Below are 23,741 nucleotides of genomic sequence, written 5' to 3'. Positions count from 1 at the left end.
TATCCACACTAAGACGGAAGCTAAATTCAGAAACTGAATAGCAAACAAATCATCACATACTTTTTCCAGGTGGTATGTGGATTAAGTTTTAACAACTTGTATACACGTCTACTGAACTTAAGTTTCTTTATGCATCAGTTTAAAAAAAAAAAATCATTTTTTTCAAAGAAAGCTAGATGATTCTTACAAACCCTAGTTGCTAAAATTTACTAATCAAATTACAAAAGCACTTATAATGTTATATATATGTAAATTTAGACATGACAAATTGTATATGAACCAAAAATAACTACAATTATTCCAGAAATACTGCAATTTTTCCAGTCTCTTTCATGTGTCTAAGCATTACTCTTCAAACATGGAAAATTTAGAATACAGTTGTATGTTCAGTGAAAGTATCTATTACGGTAACATCTTACTGTGTACATAAAAATGTCATTTTTTCCAAATTATATTTAGCATTTTACTTTGTAAGGTAATTTTTTATGATGATATCCCTCTCTTTAATTCACAGAAACAATAAGGATCAAATACTCTAGTTACAATGAAACACTTTGACTAAAATTAGGTATAAATTGCTAAAACTAGAAATACATTAAGTTAAAATGTATAAAACAAAGGCATTTAAAATATATTTTAAAACAGACATACTTATCCCAACCAAGAGTTCCTATCTCTTCAATAAGGCTTGAGTAGAACTGGGGAGGAGGAGGTAGTGCATACAACTCTTGTCTATTCTTTAAGGCAACTTCCTGTTTAAAAGAAGAAAACCTGAATTGGCTGTGGAATGCAAGACAATAACTGTTAATACCTGACTGCAAAACATAATTTCATTATCTTCTTAGTGCCTAATCAAAGTGCCCTTTTTTTTTTTTTATAGAAAATCTGGCTGACTCATTCCCCTGCTCATGAAAAAGAGACAAGAAAAAGTTAAAGGACTGCATTGAAGGTCATGCAAAATGTCAATTTTTATGCCATGAAAATAACTTAAGATTTTAATATTCTCCTGGACTATTATGCCTATCGGAGATAAAAAACCAAAAAACTTTTTATTAAATTCATCCTCAAGTCTTCACTATCACTCTATTCCCATGAACATGATGTTTGATATATACATTTTTTAAAAAGTACCTCTAAAGAAAGGCCTGAACTCTAAGTACATTACCTAAACTGACATATTTGTATACCATTATGAACCACATCCTAACAAACTCATTATCAGAACAAATATCCACATGCTAATTTCTTTCATTGACTTATACTCTGTACTATTCTTCAAGCAGGTAAGTTGGAGTATTATGCCATCCATCTGGCTAGATTACAGTCCCGTTCCTTGTTAGGCCTATCTATGAAGGCTTTAAAATGTTTATGTTCTCCCAACCAAAACTAAAATTTTTTACAAGATACATAAACATCACTAGAATTGCTGAAGCTAAAATTATCAATTATTTTGAAGTTACCAACCTAGACAGACAGTTTATTTGGAAAGTAAAAATAAATGTATCTACAAATTACTTAGATGTTCATATGGTCTGAAGTATCAAACGGTATTACAAAAAGTAAGTAAATAAATAAATAAATAATTAAATAAATAAATCAGCTACAATAAATAACGAAAGTAGACAGGGACAAGTTAAAAATTATAAACACTTCTGACAAATATAATCCTAATAAAAGGTTGCAATTTTTATTCTTTTAAGTATATGTTTAATCTTATTTTTTAAGTATATATCAATATTTTTAACCAGGATAGGATACTATTAAATTGAGATCATATTAGAAAGAACAGATATTACAAAACAGCACTTCAAAACCGAAACTATTAACGGGAACTACTTCAATTTCGTTCTGAATCTGCTTTATGATGAAAAAAACAAAACAAAACTGGGAAAACAGATCCATACAGCTGAGAATATCAATATGGATTTAATTAGAGGGTAAGCTCCTAGAAGACAAGTTATATGCTGCCTTTTTTATAATATAAATGACTAATGTTGCCTAAAAATAGACTGATGGTCCACCAAAATAAATTCGTATTTAGGTTGTGCACCAACCTAATACTATGAAGATTGTGCTCCACTAGTTATTAAATAAAATGCGTTAATATAGTATACTACTTCTTTCGAAATGTTTTTATTCTGAAATATTAATTATTGCTATCCGCAAAAATTGAAGGTAAAAATAAACCTGGCTAATAGTAAAAACACTTTTCAATCCTAGGTTTATGACATTTATACACTCTACCTTCTATTCTGAGTCAGATAAGTTACTCCTACTCTAGAACCGTAACAGATAAAAAGGAAAAAGCAGAGAAGCAACACATTCTTCATAGAAAAGAGGCAAAGGTACATAGCGGAAAGGCTTCACAAACAGAAGTTTTAAATCCTGACTTTAACAATTCCTATTTTGAGGCCTTAGGCTTCAGTGGCTCAGCTCCAAAATAGAAATAAAATAACCTACCACTTAGGATTATTTTAAAATATAGGTAATTGTTCACTTATTAAATATATACTGAACTCCCACTATATGCAGTTATTACTAGGAAACTCCATGGAAGATTTACAACATTTTCTGAATAAGTTCAATAACTACTGATTTCACGTGAGCATCACTCTCAACATATTTATTGGTGATTATAGTATAGGAACCCTATTACTTATAATACAGCCTAACACTAATAATTCTTATATCTTTAGGTATACTATCTTAAATAAGCAGTAAAATCACCAACTTTGTCCACAATTTCTGAAGAAAGCTAAAATACAGGATTTCATTTTTATTCAGAAATTGAATAAATGTACTAAATAGATATTGTAAATCAGAGATCTCAAAATTTTATTTTAAACTAATAAGTGTTTCTTCAAAATTAAATGGCCAAGAGAGCTGTGACTTACAATTTAATAAAGTTATTTTTGATAAGAAGAGTTTAATGGGACATGATAGCTATACTTTTACTCTGGTTCCCTTAGGCTCTCCTTGTATTTGTATTGTTTATTAAAATTATAATAAAAAGATAAAATAAATATTTCAAACTTTTCTCCAACATCAAGGAGATGTAAACCAAATATGCTTCACTTGTTCACTTTACCTTTTTAAGGTTATTACATTAAGGCCTTTGATATAATTTGTAATCAAGTTTGATAACCCTTATTAATTAGGATTTATAAACTCATAAATCAAAATTCCAACTTTAGAAATTAATTTTAAACTATTATTCCAATCTCACACATTTAATCGAAGTCCTACCTTAGAAGGTTCTTATTAGCACTAAAAAAGGACTCCAGAAAACAATCTAGCAACTAAGTTATCAATATGTAGTAGCTGCTGCTAGGAATAAAATGGTCTCAACAAGAATCACAAAGAAATATCAAAACTTTCCACTGGTAGCAATATTAGTATTGTAATTTTTATATAAACCAACATAAACATATAGACAGGAAAAGCATAAGTGAAATATAACAAGTAGAACATAACAAAAAATCATACTACAATGATGTTAACATTAGAAGACAGCATTTTCAGAGTAGAAGTGATAAAAGCAAAGAAGTAAAAATTCTATAATGCCAATTTGAATTGTAAATATCAATACAAACTCATAATTATATTCTTTCCAAAAAGTATTTTTTCTCAGTTTTGTCCACTGAAAAAACCTAGAAGTAATAGCAATGCACACTCAAGTTTCCAGATTGAGGCATCCAAATACTATTTCCCACAAAGAAATCATGACTCTTTGGAGAAATGGATGATTACAGTTATGGGATAAAATGAATAAATGAACCTGGGGCAACTGGTATCAGAAGGCAAAGACGCTTGGGTTATATTAACAGAGCCAATATGAAGGAACTGGTGCTGACCAAAAAAATGGGACAATTTAAGCATCAAAAAGAAAATGACTACAATAAAAAAATTAATTAAATATATAAAAATCTATGAGTTCATAAAGATACTTAACAAAAAAAAAAACACTTTACATCCCTGTGACAGTTGCTAGGCACCAACTCATCATTCTAAAAATTGGTTTCTGTTTTAAAAGGAAAAGAAACAAGAACTTATCTAGTCTCTCCAGTATAAGCTGTACCTCAAATTAACCAAACAACTGATGAGAAGTTCTCTACAGAGGATTTTCAACTAATAAATGCAGATGATGGAATTTTTAAAATTACCATTTGTAAATCCTAATGAAACATTAGATATAGGCAATGATTGTTATTAGAGGCTAAAATCATTAGGTGATAGTCTGATGGGAAACTTTATATTGAATGGATCTAAACCTATTGATCAATCTTAAATTTACTAGAAGAGGAACCATGGAACCATCAGACATCACGTGCATCCTCATGTAATATAATAAATACAGAGCACCAAGTAATCTCATAAGAACAAATGAATCCAAATCTGCTGAAGCCTCTAGATCTAACTGCCAGATTACAAAGAAAGTAGAATATGTTAAAAGATAAACCATGAGGCTGGGCGCGGTGGCTCACGCCTGTAATCCCAGCACTTTGGGAGGCCGAGGTGGGTGGATCACGAGATCAGGAGATCGAGACCATCCTGGCTAACACTGTGAAACCCCATCTCTACTAAAAATACAAAAAATTAGCCGGGTGCGGTGGCGGGCATCTGTAGTTCCAGCTACTCGGGAGGCCGAGGCAGGAGAATGGCGTGAACCCGGGAGGTGGAGCTTGCAGTGAGCCGAGACAGCGCCACTGCACTCCAGCATGGGCAAAAGGGCAAGACTCCGTCTCAAAAAAAAAAAAAAAAAAAAAAGATAAACCATGAATATCTTACAAACCAAATCCAGAATGTAGAAGATTTTATAGGACACCTAATTTGTTTTATTCAACAAATACATGGCATGAATAAAAAGGGTGAGGTAAAGAGGAGATGATGTTATACATAAGTACCTTATAAGTCTTATATAAGACTTAAGAGACATATCAACTAAATATAATGTGAGGACCTTGTTTGTATACTAATACAAACAAAGCAGCTGTAAGAAATTATTAACTTTGTTGAGGTTATAATAATATATTTAAAAACAGATAAAAAGCACTTAGCTGTTAAAGAGATACACACTGACATATTTACAGAGGGATACATACAATATCCAGAATTTCCTTTAAAATACTACAGTGTCTTTCTTCTAAAAAAGTAGAAGAGGAAATAAGATTGGCAAAATGTTAAAATTTGGTCAGGCCCAGCAGTATTCACTATAATCTTCCCTCTTCTTTTGTTTATGTTGAAAACTTGGGTAATAAAATGAACTTGGGTTTTAAGAAAACAATAAAATGTCTACAGGATAAACTGAATAATCAAGTATTTTATACAACACTGATTAAACAGTATATATGTAACAGTATACATAAAATGAAGCCTAATAAGTTTTTCAGATATCTGTAGCTATATACAAAATTATTTATACATCATATTATATCTTTAAGTAGGACTACCTAATCTCTTCTTAGATGTTGAACTCTCTGCTGACAGGCCAGGAGTGCATCTTATTTCTTCACCACCTGCCCAACACTAGTGTAAAGAATACCTAGTTTATGATACAATCAAAGAGGTTCCTTCACACAGTTATGTCCCTCATGCAGTTCAAGAAATGCGTCATCTATATTTATGTACACAGTAAAAGAAAACATTAAATGACTGAGAGTTAAGAAGACAAATTTTAATAATGTCAGTTTTTATAGGAGTTACAGAAAAGAAATCAAGACTTGCAGTATGGTAACAGTGTCAGAAAAAAAAAATTCTTACCAAAAGCATCTTCAACTCCATCATAAAGCTCATTAGATCAGGAGAGTGCTGCATTCTCTAGATCAAAACATTTCCAATTAATTTCATTTGCAAAATAAATACTCCATCCAGTAAAACGGTAATAAAATGTAGGCCCAAGTGAATGTGAAAAAAAGATTAGCTATATCTACATCTGAAAAGTATAAGAAATGAAGTATTGGTCATCAACCTTACTACTCCTACCAATTTCATTTTGAAACAGTAATTAATGTCCTCAAATCTAATTTGCTGAGATACGTTAAACTGTGTTAGAATGTCACTTAAAACCTCACACTACTCTGTTTCTTGAGCACTGTTTACTACTGAATCCCCTGTACCCCTTGCAGGGCATGCGATGGGAGTGTGGCTTGCTTCTTCAGTGCCCCGCTGGACAAACCTCTAGGGGAGCATACAGACGGGCAGGCTGTGGGGCTCCAACCCCACAGCAGTGTCTAGGGGTGAATGTTTACGGCTACTGAAAGCCCAGTGGGTGTGTGTTACAAGGTGCTCTTTTAGTTTAGCCATCCATAGGCAGCTTCTGTTAGTCAGCTCAATTAGACCCCTGCCTTATTGCAAGGACAGAGAACTTTCTGTATCCCGTGGTTCCTGCCTTGGTGTACTGGAAGAATTGGATCACATGTGGGCTTGAACAATGAGTGCAAGGTTTTATCAAGTGGAAGTAGCTCTCAGTAGATGTGGGAGACAAAAGGGAGATGGTTTTCCCCTGGAGTCGGGTTGCTCAGCGGCCCAGGCTCTCCTCCAACCACCCCGGTCAAACTCCACGTCATTCTGCCGGTCAATGGCCTGCCGGCGTGCTGAAGCCTATCGGTGCGCTCTTAACATGCTCTCCATGTCCTCTTGATGTCCAGCCACTTGTGTGTTCCTCCACTGATATATTTCTCTCGACGTCCAGCTGCTTGTGTGTGTGTGTGTGTGCCTGCTAGGGTCTCGGGTTTTTATAGGCACAAGATGGAGGTATGGCAGGCCAGGGTGGTCTTGGGAAATGCAGCATTTCAGCATGAAGGCAGGACTGCCTGTCCTCACCTAGGTCCGTGGGCACAGGCCCGAGGGTGGAGCCCTCGCCAGTGACCCATCCTTCTCTACACAGCACTTCCCTGCCGCCCTTCTGTATCACTACCATGTCTAACATATCTAACAACCTCATCATTACTTTTTCTAAAGAGGAGGAGAAAGAGGAGGAGGAGGAGGAGGAGGAAGAGAAAAAAAAAAAGAAAGAAGAGGTATAGGAGTGATGTGAGTGGGAAGAGGAGTATAAAATATAAAAATCAGGCAAATCTATGTAATTTTTAAAATCTAGTTTAAAGCAATAAATTAACAATTATTAATTAACAATATGGTCTTTTTTATATTTTTCCCTTGACCTTAAAAACTACCTATAATTGTGATGTTTGTCCTCTCACAACTAATCCATATTAGTCAAAATAGAGACAGTCATTCATTAAAGTAAAACCTGTTATAATAAAATGGCAAAAAGGAAATAATCTCTAAAGTAGAATAAATATTTAAGAGTTACGATTCCATTTCCTAGAAATCCTTCATTCTTAAAATAACTACAGAAAAAAATATTCTCAAGTTTTACATTGTTTTCAACAATGCATGAACACATATGATTCACATCTTAACATAGCTTTGTGTGGGTCTATGTAGAGCAAATCCTTGACTATCCCTTCTTCTACATTGTATTTTCCCCTTAGTTTATTACAGATGATCAATAAATGACAGGGTCTGGAAACTAAAGTCCAGAGGCCAAATCCAGCTCAATACTGTTTTTGTAAACAAAGTTTTATTGGCATGTAGCCATACCCATTCACTTACCTCTTGTCTATTGTTGCTAAAAGGGCGAATTGAGTAGCTGCAACAGAGATCTTATGGCCTACTAAGCTGGAAAAATTTATTATCTGGTTCTTTACAGAAAAAGTCTGTTGACTCCCTGGCCCATATTTACTAAAATTAATAATGATACAAGAAAAGAATAGTAATATTCACTGGGACTGTAAAATAAAAAGAAGACTTTAACACTGGGTTCTACTTAACCAATTGGGGGGCAAGGAAAGATAAATAATTGGGATTTTTTTCTAGGAATCCTCTTGATAACTTGCTGGCGAAAAACAGAGTAATAGATCTTAATATTAGACTACATAAACCATTTTTTCCCATGCTATTTCAATATGTCAATAGATTCATTTCTTAAATTTTAGTGTACAATATAAATAGTCAAAGGGATGGAGACAGGGATGGAAAGAAAACAGAGAAATAATTTGAACATATCCTTAAAAAAACTTCTGTAATTATATTGCCAGGATGACAACCTTTATTCTATAAATCAAATAGTTTATCTCCTATACTTCTTTGCTGCTTTAATGCTTTATGGGAGAGTTACTGTGATTGTCAGTTATCATAGATAATAACCTGCCTTTAAGACACAGAAATATAGAAAATCAGGAAAAAAACACACAAATGCATAAAGCATAAAAAGAAATGCAATTCTAACAACTATTTTTCTAAAAGAAGAATTGTATTATGTCATTATTTTGAAAAAAAAAACTGATTTTTTTTCTAATCTTTAAAGGAATTTTCAGGTAGAGGAACCTAAACATTAAGAATAAAGAAATTAATCCTGCCTATTAGCACACTAAGCAGCCTTTATCTCCCCTCATTATGCAAGTACACATGATCCTAAATTATTTCTACCACATCTTTTCTGTTGCTAATCTAGGACTAAAATCCCATTTTTGCCACAGATATCCCATAGCTCTAAATGGGTCTGATTTTTTTCCCCTATCACCACCATTCAGTCTCAGAAGAAAAATCACTCAAGAAGTGATGGATATGGATAAGGGTGAATGCATTTGAAGAACCTAAAGTCTCAAAGATGGAAATCGATTTCAACACAAAGGCTGCCTGGAGATCTCCTGAGGACCCTGAGATTTAAAAACACACAGAGATGAAACCTACAAAACTTAACAACTATTAAACCAGTTTGTTACAACATTCTGCAAAGCAGGTCTTTAAAGAACAATAAATTTAGTAATTTCTTATCTTCACTGAAAACAAACCTTTTAAAAAGGACTTACCTGTTGTACTATTTGATGGTATCCACTAAGTATTGTTCTCAGCTGCCAACTACATAATAATCTAAAATTTTAATGAGACAAAATGGTTTGTTCATTGTTCAGAATTAAAAACTTATTTGTATGCTAACACAAACATGCATGTACATACAAAAGAATGACAAACATAATTTTGACAAGTTAATAAAATTTTTACCACTGATACTGTTCAAAGTCTTGTCTTCAAACTGTCGGTACTAATTTTATTTCAAAATATAAATAACTGCAATCAGTAAATGACATGCAAACAGTACATCTTGTTTTTTAACTAACACATCTGAAGCAAAGTTTTGCACTGAAGTAGATTCTTTTCCAAGATAGGTTAAATAAAACCAACAGTTTTGATAACAATATATCATCAAATATAATGTATCAAACATGTATTTGAAAAAGCATGTGTAGCAATATTATCTTCAAATTACCGATTAATATAACTAAAAGGATACATTTTATTTTTATTTTTTATTTTTTAGAGACAAGGTCTCGCTCTGTCACTCAGGCTGGCTGGAGTGCAGCAGAATAGCTAACTGCAACCTGAACTCCTAGGCTCAAGAAACCCTCCCACCTCAGCCTCTCAAGTAGCTGGGACTACAGACACCCACCACCAAGCCCGGCTAGAAAGATACACACTTCTAATTAATTGCAAAAGAAGTGATAAGTTAATGTTCATCCACTTACTGGCTGACCTCTGCTGTGCTCCCGATACTATTAAGTAACTCTTCTAAGGAATTACTTTTACTTACCTACAAGTAGGAAGCCTCTCTGAGTTTTCCCCAACATGGCCTTTTCAAACTGTCACAACTCTCTCCATTCTTGGTCTTCAAATCCCCATAACCATCCCTATCTCCGCTCTTAGTGGCAGAGTAGTTCATTCAAATGTCCATTGGTAACCCCTGCTCGAAACGTGCTTTCTCTCTCTTGCTACCAACTTGGTGACTTCAATTAATTATCCCTTTATTGTGGTATCCTTAATTTATGTTCTGCTAGTTTTTTCTCCTTAATGAATTAACTTGCTCAAATATATATCTTCAAAGAACATCATAACACCTTCTTGAATGCATACCATTCTCTAACCACCTCTTTTTCTTCAAAATACTTTATACTTTCCTCCCACTCATCCAGTCCAAAATCCAACACAAATGGCTTCTGCCACCACACAAAACTTACTTGCATCTAACCTATCTCTTTGCAATCCTCAGCATTGCTAACCATGCCTTGCTTAACCCTCTCTTTATTTGGCTTGAAAGACTCTGCTGTCCAAATTTTCCTCTTTTCTGGTCAATCTTTAGCCTCCTTGTAAGTTCCTCTTTAGTGACCAGTCCTTTAAATGTTGGTATGCCCCAAGGTCTTGTCACTGGCTTTCTCTTCTACCCCCCTAGATACAGCACCAAAAAGCCTATTCATAATCAAGGTCTCAAATCCTTCATCTGTTGTAACTTCCACATACATCTGCACTCCAGGTCTCACACTCTACTTCCACACCACTGCATTACTACCTACTAAATAGCTCCTCTTGGTATTTCACACCAAATATGCCTTAAAACAATCTCTCTTCTACTTTTCCATCTGTGACCTCTTCTCTAGCGAAGTGATCTGAGCCGGGAATTTGAAAAGCATCCTCTATTCCTTTTTCCCTCTTAACTACACTTCTGTTGGTCACAAAATCCTCTCAATTCTACTCATAAATATCTCTGGACTCCTTTTCCTCCATTCTTCTCCAGAAATATTTAGAGGCAGAATTGAGATTTGGGGTGGTACCTAAATTTTCAGTCTCATATCCTGACTAGTTGTATCTACCAGCACTCAATGTTGGTACCTAATTTAAGCCAGGACTGAACTGATGTGAGTCTTCTCATATAATGAATATACACATTAATAATATCAGTCAAAAGTTGGAAAAAAAGTTTTCTAATCCTTTTGTACGCTCCCTTTATATACCTGTTCAGTATTTGTTAGTGAAGTGTACACAATTGCTGTTTACTGCTTTAAATATTTTTTAAAAAATGAGAGAACTAATGTTTAAAAGCACTTTAGTAACAGGTAAATATTTACAAATGCCGCATTGGTTTGAAAAAATCAGAAATGTTTCTTTTGGGGCAAATGACTAATAAGCATTTTAGGCAAAACTCTAGTCACTAGAATCAATTTATACCAAATGTACTGCCTGTCCCACCAAAATGCAAAAATGCACGTTTATAACTAAACACCATATCACCTTGCATTCTTCAGTTGTAAATCTTCAGGCAACACTATCCTAAGGTGGAAGTCTCTTCCCTGTGGAAAATATTGAAAAGGATCACTCAAATTTTTATCTTTCACTTAATGCTGAGAAGTTAAACAGAATCACATAGAAAAGACAATGTTTTCCTTTATTTTCTAAAAGGTATCAATTTTATCCACATCTTTACACTTGTTAAAATATATGCAACAGAATATTGCATTTGAGGGAAAATAACTCAAAACTGTCTTAGGGAAACTTTGTAGTTACTGGGAAATCAAAACACTCAGATAAGACTTTGTTTTTAAAGTCACTTACAAACACAAGAAATATTACAAAATTGTTAACACAGGCCCATAGAAGAAATTTCAGTGTTATTTCTTAGTAAATAAATTTATGAAAAAAGAAAGTCCTTCAAATTGCTTTAATGGAAGAAAAACATCACAATATAAAATAAGGATATATAACATTATATAGTCTTGTTTTCAGCTTACTTTCTAAATTTTAATAAAATGAAAATCTATTTAGTTACAGAATCTATACAGACATAAGTGAAATACTTTCATAAATCAAAGTATATTTAATTCTCCCATTAGTGGGCCTCTAACTTTTTGAAATCAGAAACATATTAACTATATATTTGAACAAACAGAATTTTACTCAAGAGTCTTTCTAAGAGAAGAAAGACCTCTGAGACATTTATTCCATTTTACTTTCTTGGAAAAGTGAATGGGTAAGTAGTTTAAACTTTGTTAACTTAAATAGGATAATACACATGAAATTTGAGCAAAAATAGCAGAAAAAGACAAACAGAAATGTAATCTTTTACTCCAACAGAATAAAATGAAAAAGAGTAATAAAATTCTCAAAAAACAATTACCATGTGGAATTTTAGCACAGTCTCCCTCAAAGCAGTTTCAAAAACAGAGGAACACAATTAAATGTACCCTATAACCTTTACTTTCATGGTAATATTACAGTTCTGACTTTCATTACATTTAAATGTCCTTTAAAAAAATGAAACAAAATGTACTACTGACCTTTTCAAAAGGTCAAGTAACAATAATTCACTATTTCATTAAAGCACTAAAAGGTATTATGTAGTAACTTTAACCTAACGTTATAGACATCCCACACATAGGTGTAAGAACAATTTGGAATTCTTAATTTACACAAAAAATAGAAGAACTATTCTACTATACAAATCTGTGCTGGTATCTGAAAGAATAAAATTCCAAAGTCCCTTATTTGCAAAGCCCAGCCATTTTAAAAGGTCAAATAACATGTCATATGCCACGATACTTTCCTGATTCAAGAAAATGTCCAAAATTAGCTTTTTAGTTAAAGTATCTAGAAATATTAATTGTTCTCAAAAAAGCCAGATTTTCCAGGCTTTCAGGCAACAGAAATGCTACAGTTGCCTAAACCTCCATCTCCCCACATACCATCCCAAAAAGCTACATCAATTAACATATTAAGAATAAATAAAACCACAAAAATCCCATGTTTTCAGCCAGAAGACAGGGTACACAATAAACCTCAAATTACCTATAGGAAGAAAAATATGAAACACTTTCCAATAGAACCTACTCTAGGACTCCCACAGCAACTCTTTTTAGAGTGCTAGGAAGGTCAGGAAAAAAATGCATGGGAGAGAGACTGGGAGGACTAAGTAAGTGTAAAAAAAAATAGTAACAAGCTCTGGTAAATCAGAACACTGATCTACAAAGAGAAGACTTAATGTGAACACAAAAGTCAAGGAGCCAGTCCTGGGAAAGAATGGTTTAGCAGTAGAAGATAGGAGAAAAGATAGGTAGAGACACCTTTTGGAAACTGGGTATTAGGAGGAAAAAGAAAAGTGGGAAACTTAGGCTCTTATATGAGTAAATAAAAAAACAACTCCTTCCCACCCAGCACTAGCCAACATATCATCCATTAAATAAACTGCACAATAAATAAAATACCCAACAGAAGAGAGTATTCTTAAACTAGGAATTTTATAAACTATTGCAAACAGCCAAAATGTCCATGAATACAAAGATACTGTCTTCATCAATGCAAAGCTACTATGAGACAAAGAAACAAAACGAGACTCACAAGATTTCAGGTGATAACAGACCCCATGCAAACAAAACCCAGAAACCATAAACAAATTATAATAATAAATGAAATAAGTGAGCATTTGTATCCAGATTCAGACATTTTAAAACTAAAATGAGAAATTGTATTTTAAAAAATGAAAAGAAATTAATGAGCTGAACACATGGTGAAATGAAAATAAAGAAAAACACAAAATTATATGAAAGTGAAGGAATAAATTTAAAAAGAGTCCAAGGAAGAACAAAATGAAATACAAATGTCATAAAGGGCAAAGAAAAAGCAAGAAAATTACCAAATGAGAAAAATGAGAAAAAAATTAAAGACCATCAAAGGAGGTGAAGTGCAACACAGACCCAAAAACGTCCAGAGTACATATAATTGGAGATCTTGGAAAGAAAAATAAAATAGTAGAAAAAAATGTTTAAAAATATAATCCAAGTACACTTCCTGGAGTTGCACATACCAAAAGGGATAAGTGGCCACATGATAAAAGTGACTCACAATGATCAACTCTGAGATATATCTTAATCAACAGATTTTCAAAATAAGAAAAAAGTCCAGAGTCTCTAGGTAAAAGATCAAATACATAGAAAACAGAATATAATTGGAAACAGACTTCTTAAAGCAAATTAAAAAATGAAGCAAGAATGAAATAGAAAATGTTAAGAAACTAAAGAGAACTGCTTCTAGCCATTATGGAGTAAAAGGGACAGGATTTATCTTCCCTCCTTATTTAAAAATTGGACAAAACATATGAAACAATGATTTTCAGACATTAAACAATAGGCAGCGCAGGACAGTGATCCTTGAAAGAAGGGAAACAAATGTGAAAATGCCTAAAATTGTCTGGTTCTATGATGGGAGTATTTTCAGGCTGCAAGATAGGGATGGACAAACAAGAGCACAATACTCTCCCTGATTTGAGAAGAAACATGTGATCAAGGGGAGGCCAACAATTGTACAATTTGCAAGGTATAGTACTAAACAGGAGAGAAATGCATGGAGAGTAGAGAAATATACACAGAGAAACTCCAGCGAATTTCAGAGGATTCCTGACAAGGAGTCTTCAGCTGAGTACTGCTTGCTCCATGGATATGAGGAAAACATCCAAAGGTGAGAACGTACAGGAACAGAGTCTGCAAAACACTCAAAGCTCATACAAGGCTGGGTATAGCCATGTTCCAACCAGCCAGAGTGGAAACCTTGTAATGTAAGAGCCATTAAGTAGAGTGCTCAGAAGGTATTGCTTCACTTGTAGAGACTAACTACCTTAGACTAAAGTCTGCTCTGGATCTACCTAGCAATGCTCAAAAGCTTAAAGTTTAAAATTACTTGGAAAGATCAAACTGTTTCCAAGTAGTTTAACTGTAGCTCACAACAAATCTCAAGAATACTTAGAGAACAAAAATATCTAGCATGCAACAGGTAGAATTCATTATGTCTAGCATCCAATCAAGATACACCAAGCACATATATTTCCTGCAAAGAAGCAAGGCAATACCCACAATGAAGAGAAAAATCAAGAGAAACAGACATAAAAATGGCACAGATGATAAACCTGATTTAAAAAATTAAAACAATTATATTTCATACGTTCAAGAAGGTAAAGGAAAACATGAGCGTACTAAATAGAGACAGGAAAAATGTAAATAAAGACTCCCTCAAAAAACATAATGTTTGAGATTTTTTTAAAAATATGCTACATAGTATCAACAGCAGATTCCACCTTAAAAAAGAAAGTATTAGTATACCTGAAGACATATCCCAAATAAAGAGAAAGACATTGAGGGAAAAAAAAGTGAACAGACCATGAGTGAGTTGTGACAACTTAAAGTGACCTAAATGCATGTATTTGGAGTCCCCAACACAGAGGACAGAAAAGTAGGACCAAAAAAAAAAAGAAAGAAAGAGAAAAAATAATGGCAGATTTTTTTTCAAATTAAATGAAAATATATACTCACAGATCCAAGAAGCTCCACAGACCTTACGGAGGAAAAACATGAAAAAAGCTACACCAAGGTACAACACACATCAAAGTGACTGAAACCAATGACCAAAAAGAAAAATCTCAAAAGCAGCCAGAGGAAAAAAATATTCTATTTACAGAGGAAAAAAGAAATGAGCAGAGATTTCTCGTAGAAAACAGTGCAAGACAGTGAAGTAACATCTTTACAGTATCAAAAGTGACAAAATTATATAGCTGATAAACCAATAGTGCATAAAAAATGGAATCCTAATATTACTTTAAGGCAGACCATGATAGATTTCATATGTATATTATAAACCTTTAAGCAACTAGTTAAAACACACACACACACACACACACACACAGCCAATAAACTGGCAAAAGAGATAAAACAGAATTATAAAAAAGAATTCCAATAATATAAAATACAGAAAAATAGGAAAAGAATTAAAAATATGTAAGACAAACAGAAAACACACAGCAAGAGTAGATTTAAATCCAACCATATGAATAACCACGTTAAATGTAAATAGTCGAAGCACGCCCAAGTAAAAGGCAATGACTATCATACTGTATAACAAAGCAAAGCACAGAAGAAACACACTAAATATTAAAACACAAATAAGTTTAAAATAAAGCAGTAAAGATAAACCATGGTAACATCAATCAAAAGAAAGATGGAATCTATATGTTAATATTGGAAAATACAGATTTCAGAGAAAACATTATTACTAAAGATAAAAAAGGTCATTTCACAATCCTAAACGAGTCAATTCATAAAAAGTGCTTAACAATTCTAAAAGTTTATGCACCTAATAACAGAACTTCAAAATATATGAAGCAAAACTGATAGAAATTAAATAGAAATTGAAAAATCAACAAAAATCGTTGGAGATTTCAACACCCCCTCTCACTAACTGATGGAAAAAGCAGACAAAAAAGTCAGTGAGCATAGTGCTACCCAATAAGGGCCTGGTAGCACTCTGAACCAATTTGACCTAACTGGCATTTATATAATACTCTACCCAATAGCAACAGAATATTCATTCTCTTAGAGTACACACAGTATATTCACCAGGATAGACTATATTATTGGTCATAAAATTAAGGCACAGTAAATATTTTAAAAATTCAGATCATACAAGTTATATTCTGTGACCAAAATGAAACTAAATTAGAAATCAATAACAAAAAGATATCTAGAAAATCCTTAATATTGAGAAAGATAATCAAATTTCTAAGTGAGCCATAGATCAAAAAAGAAATTAAAAGGCATTTGGAACTAAATAAAAACAAAACTACAGCACACCAAAATGTGTGTGATATAGCTAAACCAGTATTCAAAAGAAAATTTAAAGCATTAAATATCTGTACTAGAATAGAAGAAAGATCTCATATCAATAATCTTCCATCTGAAGAAATCAGGAAATTTAAGATCAGAAAACTATCAGATAGAAACATAAAAATAATAGAAAAAAAATAATGAAATTAAAGGCAGGTTCTTTGAAGAAATCAGTAAAATTTATAAACTTCTATCTAGATGTATCGGGGGAAAAAATGAGACATAAATTACCTATATCAGACATGAGGATGAAAGCTATTTTTAACGTATATCCATAAATCATTTGACACTCCTACCTCTAGGAGTTGGTGCCTAATTTCCCTCCTTTTGAACACAGACTAAGAAACTTGCGTCTAACACAATAAAGCAGAAGTAAATGTGTGTGACTTCAGAGACTAAGAGATTAAAGAGAATGTGCATCTTTATTGATCTCTCTGTTGTATCACACACTCAGGAGAAGCTAGCTGCCATGTTGTGATAACAGTCAAGCAATACTATAAAGATCCATGCGGTGAGGAACTAAGGCCTCCTGTTAAGAGCAGTAACACACTGAGGCCTCATGGCCAATAGCAATGTGAATGAGCAATCTTGGAAGCAAATCCTCCACCTCTAGCTTGACCAACTGGCAGCCCAGGACAGCTTTGAATGCAGCCCAACACAAATTAATAAACTTTCTCAAAACATATGGGTTTTTTTGTGATTTCTTTTTTTTAGCTTATCAGCTATCATCAGTGTATTTTATGTGTGCCCAAGACAATTCTTCTGCTTCCAATGTGACCCAGGGAAGCCAAAAGATTGGACACCCTGTTTTAGATCATCAAAGTCTTGGCAAATATCTTGATTGCAAGATCATGAGAGATTTTTATCAAGAACTACCATCCAAGTTGTTCGCAAATTTCAAATCCACAGAAACAGTGAGCCAATAATTGTTTTTGTTTTAAGCCACTAAGGTTTGAAGTAAATAGCAGCAAAACATAACCAACACAGAGAGCATCATTACAGATTCTAAAGACATTAAAAGGATAATAAGGGATTATTGTAAATAACTTTAAGCCAATAAAATCAGAAACCTAGATGAAACTAACAAATTCCTTGAAAGATACAAACTACCAAAGCTCACTCAAAAGGAAAGAGAAAATCTGATAATAGAGACAACACCTAAAACTGATTATATATTAGGTCACAGGAAAAAGTGCCAGTAAGTTCCATGGAGACTTTTTTTTATAAACAATACTGTCTAATTACAATACAAGAAAAATTAGAAATCAGCAACAAAATTAAAAACCAAAAAGGACCTTCCACGAGAAAATTTTTACAACCTATTAAGGTGCATAGTAAATTGATATCATATAGCTTCTAAAAATGGTGGTGATAAGACTACATGTCAGCATCTACAGGATACTTTTAAAACAGTGATGAGAGGAAATGCAAAGCTTTAAAAACTTACATACATAAAACCTGCTCACTGGCCAAATCTGGGACAATTCAAGGATCAAAATAAATAATGATTATAATCAAATAATTTTTTTAAAAATCCATGCATCCATTCTAATATAATTAAATAAATGAGAAAGCAGGCAATGCTACTCCTTATAATGAATTGCCACTTCATAAATGTAGAAATGACAAGAGTTAGAAAATCATCATTTGGCAAGCGTGATAGCAACAGTCGACTCAAGCAAAAGTCAATGGACGCTAAAACCAGAGAATGTGTGTGAAAGTTTGATGCCTCAGAGTATCTCCCCAAAAGTACTTATTAATTACAAAAGGAGACTGGCAGATGATACCTTAATCAGGTGATCAAAGTTAACATCATTAATAATGGAACCAACCAGGTAACCTCACAAACCTTGAGAAGGACAAAACAATCTTTCTGTAGTATCCCTGCCAAAAATGCATTAGCTGAATTTAATAGTGAGGAAATATCATCCAAACCCAAATTGAGACACATTCTACCTAATAGCCAATCTGTACTCTTTAAACATGTCAAGCTTATAAAAAACACAAACAGACTGAGAACTTTTCCAGGTTAGACATGACAACTAAATGTAATGTGGGATCTTAACAACAGATGGTAGGGGATAAGGGGTATAAAACATACAACTGTATCATAAACAAAATTTGAAATATGGACTCCATCTTAGATAATAGTATATCATTAAATATCCTGATTTTAATCACTGTACTGTGGTTATGTATGAGTGTGTCCTTGTTCTTATGAAATGTATGCTCAAGTATTTAGGGATAAAAGGGAACTATGCCTGATTTAACCTCAAATGGTTCAGGAAGATAATGTGTATACACACCCACCCACATACATATACTTAACAATGATCAATAAAATGGAGAAAATGTAAACTGGTGAATCTAGGTAAAGGGTATACTGGAATTACTTGTACTGTATATTCTTGCTAGTTTTCTGTAAATTTAAAATATATACAAAATATTTTTAGACACGTAAAATGTTTAGGTTAAGATTTAAATAAACTGCTAAGGCAGGTACAAATTGGAATTCTAGCTATAGCAATGGTCATAAAAGAAACTTTTATCTAATCTCAATTCTAATGGCTGTACTTGTTTTCCAAAAGGCCTTAGCAGATATAGACATACATAATAGTATTTTGCCTAAAATTAGGTGTAACATGCTTCCTGTAAAAAAAAAAAAAAATGTAACTTAAAATTTTTCTACTTTTCTAAATGTTGTCTACAAGAGAATCATATTTTCAGCTAGGTAATTCAAGAATACTGCTAACTGGAGAGGGAAAGGTGGATTAACTTTTTTCCATATGGAATAATGAATTTTTAACCTCTACTTTCTGTGATGGTCATATGGTAATTCCACATATACTCAAAGACTGTGCGTGATGGTGCGGAAGGGGGCACAAGGTTGAGTGTAATGGTCAGAAAGGAAAAGTCTACACTAAAATCCTAACCTAAGGTATCCTGGTGCAATGTAGAGAGAAAAAAATCCAGGACTGAAATCACACAGCCTGCGTTTAAGGGATTCTGATGTGATCATCAGCAAATAACGTCTCCGGTTTCCCATACCTTGATTTCTTCGACTAGAAAATGGGAATGATGATTCTTTTAAAAATTTCTGCCCCAAAGGGCTGAGGATTAAGTGAGCTATTTACCTGGAATGCGCTTTGTAAACTTCAAAACCCTACACATGTGTTAGTATGTGTAATAAACTCCATATGAGAGGACACTGGAATCAGCAAAGGTAATTAATTCCATTGCTGTCATGCTTCTCCTAAAAGATATCGTAACTGTGGGTGTACAGGTACATACGACTTGGCAAAGGGCCAAAATAAGGTTTTCTTCCCAAATGTTCTTTCTACAGGAAACACGAAAATAATTAGCCCAGATTCCCGAGTGAACTCATCAACATCCGTGGAGGTGGAGGGTGTTAAAATCGAGTTAAGGCAAAATTTACCAAAAAAAATTAAAGAACAGTCAATTGCGGGACACTGAACGAAGAAGGAAGCCAAACTCGGGGAAGGGCTAGGGAGAGAGGAGGCGTGGCCCCAGCCCCGCTCCACGCCGCGCGCCTCCTCGCTCCCCATCCCGCGCGGCGACCACCGGGGTGGCGGCGACAGCGGCGCTTCTCAAACCTTTAGTCTCCCAAGAGCCATTACGCGCCGCCCCTCTCAATCCCCACAAGTCTGGGCCCCTAACCTCCTAGCCCGTCACAGACTTCTGCGCGCAGCTACGCTGCAAGAGGCTCTCTTAGCTAGAGAGCAACCACTGGGCGGGTACCTGAGCCGAGATGAATCCCTCATACACGGTTTTCGACCGGTTCTGGGGCAGAAGCAGGGGGCACTGGCGCAACAGGCTCGCTTCCGTCACCGCCATGGCTCGAAGTCCGGAGAGACACAGAAAAGCTCTAGACCTGCTAGGTCCTGCACATGCGCAGTCCGCTTGCGCTCGGACGCCGCGGAGCGGAAACCCCAGCCTTGGCGGGAAGATCCTGGAGGATTCCGCGGGCGGAAATGAAGTTGAAGCGCAGGCAAGGCCAAGTGGCGCTCTGCGGGAGGCGACATCGGGGCTCCCCAACCAGTAGTGGGAGGGAAGATTGCTCTCAAGTCCACAGGACTGACTGACCAAGATCATTCTAGCCTCGATTGTCCCAGGAGCCCTTTCGATGATTCTGTTTTACTTTATTGAAAGACTGTTACAACTTTGGTGTTGCGTTTCCTCCAGAATAAAATGACTTTTACAGCCTGGACGTTGTAGCACTTCTGTCTTGAACCTCTCGCACCCCCTTCTTTGCTGTTGTCCTCTCTCCCTTAACATACAGGATAATGTATTATTTTGTGTATAATTATTGTAATATAATGTATAACACATTGATTATATCATATATATTACAGTTCTGTGGCTTACTAAGTTTCATCAGATATATTTGAGACACACACATGTATACGTATATGTGTATTGATTAGACTCAAGTCAACACTGGACTCAGTTATGTGTACGGCACTCACTAATATATAAAGCAAAACATGAGTAAAGATTGCTGATGGACTTGAACTTAATTTTCCTCTGACAGCCCTTGCAATACGTTTTTCTAACTCAGGAATGTTATCCATCCCATCTTATTAAGAGTTGATTAAATAAGAAACTTACTAAAATATTTACCATATGATTATTTGATTTTCCAATTTTCCAATGCATCACATGTTTGAGCCTTACTATTTGAAAAACATCATTGTAATGTGCCAAAGGTTGTGCAAAGATTATTTCGTCCCCTACCCATCTTTATTGCCCTCAAGACAGAATTTGACATCCTGAAGATTCTTAAAGTTTGACAAGAATTTGTCACAGCATTCTGGATGCTTACAGAAAAGAATGCTGGAGCAGTGGTTAGATATAAATTACATTAAAGCAGTGGTTCTCAAAATGTGATCCTAGAGCCTAGCAACAGCGTCACCTGGGAACTATGTAGAAATACAAGTTTTCACCGCTGATGGGGTTCAGGATATGCTACCCCAAAATATGGCCCCTTGACATTTGAGAAAACAGCAAAACCTAAGATCACTCTCTGACCTTCTCCCATCCTTCTTCCCTGAGGCGGATCATTGGCTCCTCAATCCAGAGGTTCTCTTCCTATACCCGCAGGAAAGAAATATCCTTATCTCTAAAGAAACAAAGACATAGAAAAGAATCTGAACAAAAAGACCTTTGACAACTTACCCCAGTTTATTACCATTAGACCATGCTTTGTCCAACCGTACTTCCCCCAACTGTCCACTGTTCCTTCTAAAAATGCACAGGTTTTCCTGTTTCTTTGGGCTTCATTTCTGAAGGCTCCCATGCCACATAAAACTTAAATAAATTTGCATGCTTTTCTCTTATTATTCTGTCTTCTCTTATAAGGGACTCAAACAGGAATCTAGTAACAGGAAAGAAAGATGTTTCTCGTTCCCTACAGGCCCCTATTTCAAACCTTGGGAATCCCAAACACTGGGAATAGGGCCCAGCAGTCTGCGTTTTAACAGGCTCTCCAGGTGATTCTGATGCATGCTAAGGTTTGAGGATCTCTGCAGGGGCAGGACATAACACCTGCTTTATTTTGCAACTCGGTGATTAAGGAGGCCATGCTACATGTTTTTTGATAAGAATAAAGTAAAGGCTGTGCAAAAGTGGCATCAACACAAAGATTAAGAGGACGTATAGTCCCTTACTGTAAGCACTTTATAATTTATCTGTGAATTAAGATCTTTATTGTATCCAGTACCTTAAAATCCCCCCCACCACACTTTCCCCCATGGAACTTCTACCCTTTCTTGAAAGTTCTTCTCAAGTGCTATGTCTTTTTGGAAACCTTTTTTAATCTTCTGAAAATTATTGCTCTCCCTAATCATTTAGCATATTTCCTGTTGCATCGTAGGTGCTAATAAATTATTTACTAAATATCTTAATTTGGGTTGTTATAGCAGAATACCATAAACTGGATAGGTAATCCACAGAAATTAATTTCTCAGTTATGGAGACTAAGAAGTCCAAAATCAAGATGCAAGGACAAGATTTGGTGTCTGGTGAGGAGTCACTTCCTAGAACACAGTCTTTTGGCTGTGACCTTACATCACACTCACCTTTACTATTGATACACTGGACAGTGTAACCACTTGCCAAAAGCAGTTGGCTCCTTGATTCGGAATCCCCATAACTAGGTTACTAGACTTAAAGATTTCCAACACATTTATTGCTAATTTATCATCTTAGATTTTAAAGAAAAGACATCCAAGTCACTGTTATTGGTAGTTGAACTTGTAAATGAACATTCCTTATCAATAAAATCTATAATTGAAAAAATCCAATGACCAGGGAACAAGGTAAGATACCATATAAAGACTTTTTAATTCAATTACTCGGCTATTATCCTTAGTTGTTCAAGACTGAAAGTTGGATACTCACTACCATCATCAATTCATACGTGGTTGTGCCGGAACCATTTATATATAGCCTAGTTGAAGTCAGCCGCCTCAAAATCCAAAAAAAAAAAAATGCTCAATATGTTTAAAGATCAGAAAGCCAAGGAACTACTTCTACCACCATCAGCATGATTTCAATTTTGGAATCACTCTGACAAACTGCACGAAGATCCTCATTAAAGTTCAAGTTCCACCAGGTATCCTAGGCAGGATTTCATCTATATACTTTGCCACAAAAATTACTACTATTTAAATGCTATTGCCTGAGGAAGAACTTTATATTCTAACACAGAAAAATACTCAAACATTTTGACAAATAAAAAGCACAAATTCCAGAATGGTATGCTTACTATTATAACATTTATATTCAAATATATAAGTAAAGTTGCATTGTATTACTAGCAATGGTTACTTTGGGGGAGGGAGATGGGAACAAAGAATGGAGATAATGGCCCACGGAGAGTTTTATCTTTTATATTTTAATTTTTTAAAGGAGAATTATTAGTCTTAAAATTAAAAATTAAAATTTAAAATGCTTATACCATTCCAATTAGCATCTGTTATCCTTATTTTATAGCCCAAATGTTTAGCCATGTCCCAAGAGTTTCTTCTCCCAGTTCCCACTAGTAATGGAAGAAGATAGGATGCCTGCCATTAACATTAATAAGATTAATAAAGGAGAGATTGAGTCTGCTGAGAAGAAAGATGAAGGAAGAAGCTTGGGAAATGTGAAAATAAAGGGAAAATGAAAATTAGGGGAAAGTGAAGG

General features: G+C 34.6%; 1 protein-coding gene across 2 annotated transcripts in view; it reads right to left on the bottom strand.

Annotated features, from left to right (window-relative positions):
• FANCL (FA complementation group L) overlaps positions 1-20,481 on the bottom strand; it is a 76,251-nt gene extending 55,770 nt beyond the window's left edge. Inside the window, exons 1-5 of one of the 2 annotated variants that reach the window (XM_054472331.2) lie at positions 20,295-20,481; positions 11,125-11,183; positions 8,874-8,934; positions 5,761-5,817; positions 652-752 (exon numbers count right to left, since the gene is read on the bottom strand). In XM_054472331.2, coding sequence (XP_054328306.1) covers positions 652-752; positions 5,761-5,817; positions 8,874-8,934; positions 11,125-11,183; positions 20,295-20,390 — 374 coding nt within the window. In that variant the 5' untranslated portion in view covers positions 20,391-20,481. The remainder of the gene's footprint in view (positions 1-651; positions 753-5,760; positions 5,818-8,873; positions 8,935-11,124; positions 11,184-20,294) is intronic. The other variant, XM_054472339.2, reaches the window with a different exon arrangement.
• Between the last annotated feature and the right edge of the window lie 3,260 nt (positions 20,482-23,741).

The sequence above is a fragment of the Pongo pygmaeus genome, chromosome 12, assembly GCF_028885625.2.
Source record: "Pongo pygmaeus isolate AG05252 chromosome 12, NHGRI_mPonPyg2-v2.0_pri, whole genome shotgun sequence".
NCBI classification, from domain to species: Eukaryota; Metazoa; Chordata; class Mammalia; order Primates; family Hominidae; genus Pongo; species Pongo pygmaeus.
This window is presented reverse-complemented; position numbering and strand designations above follow the sequence as displayed.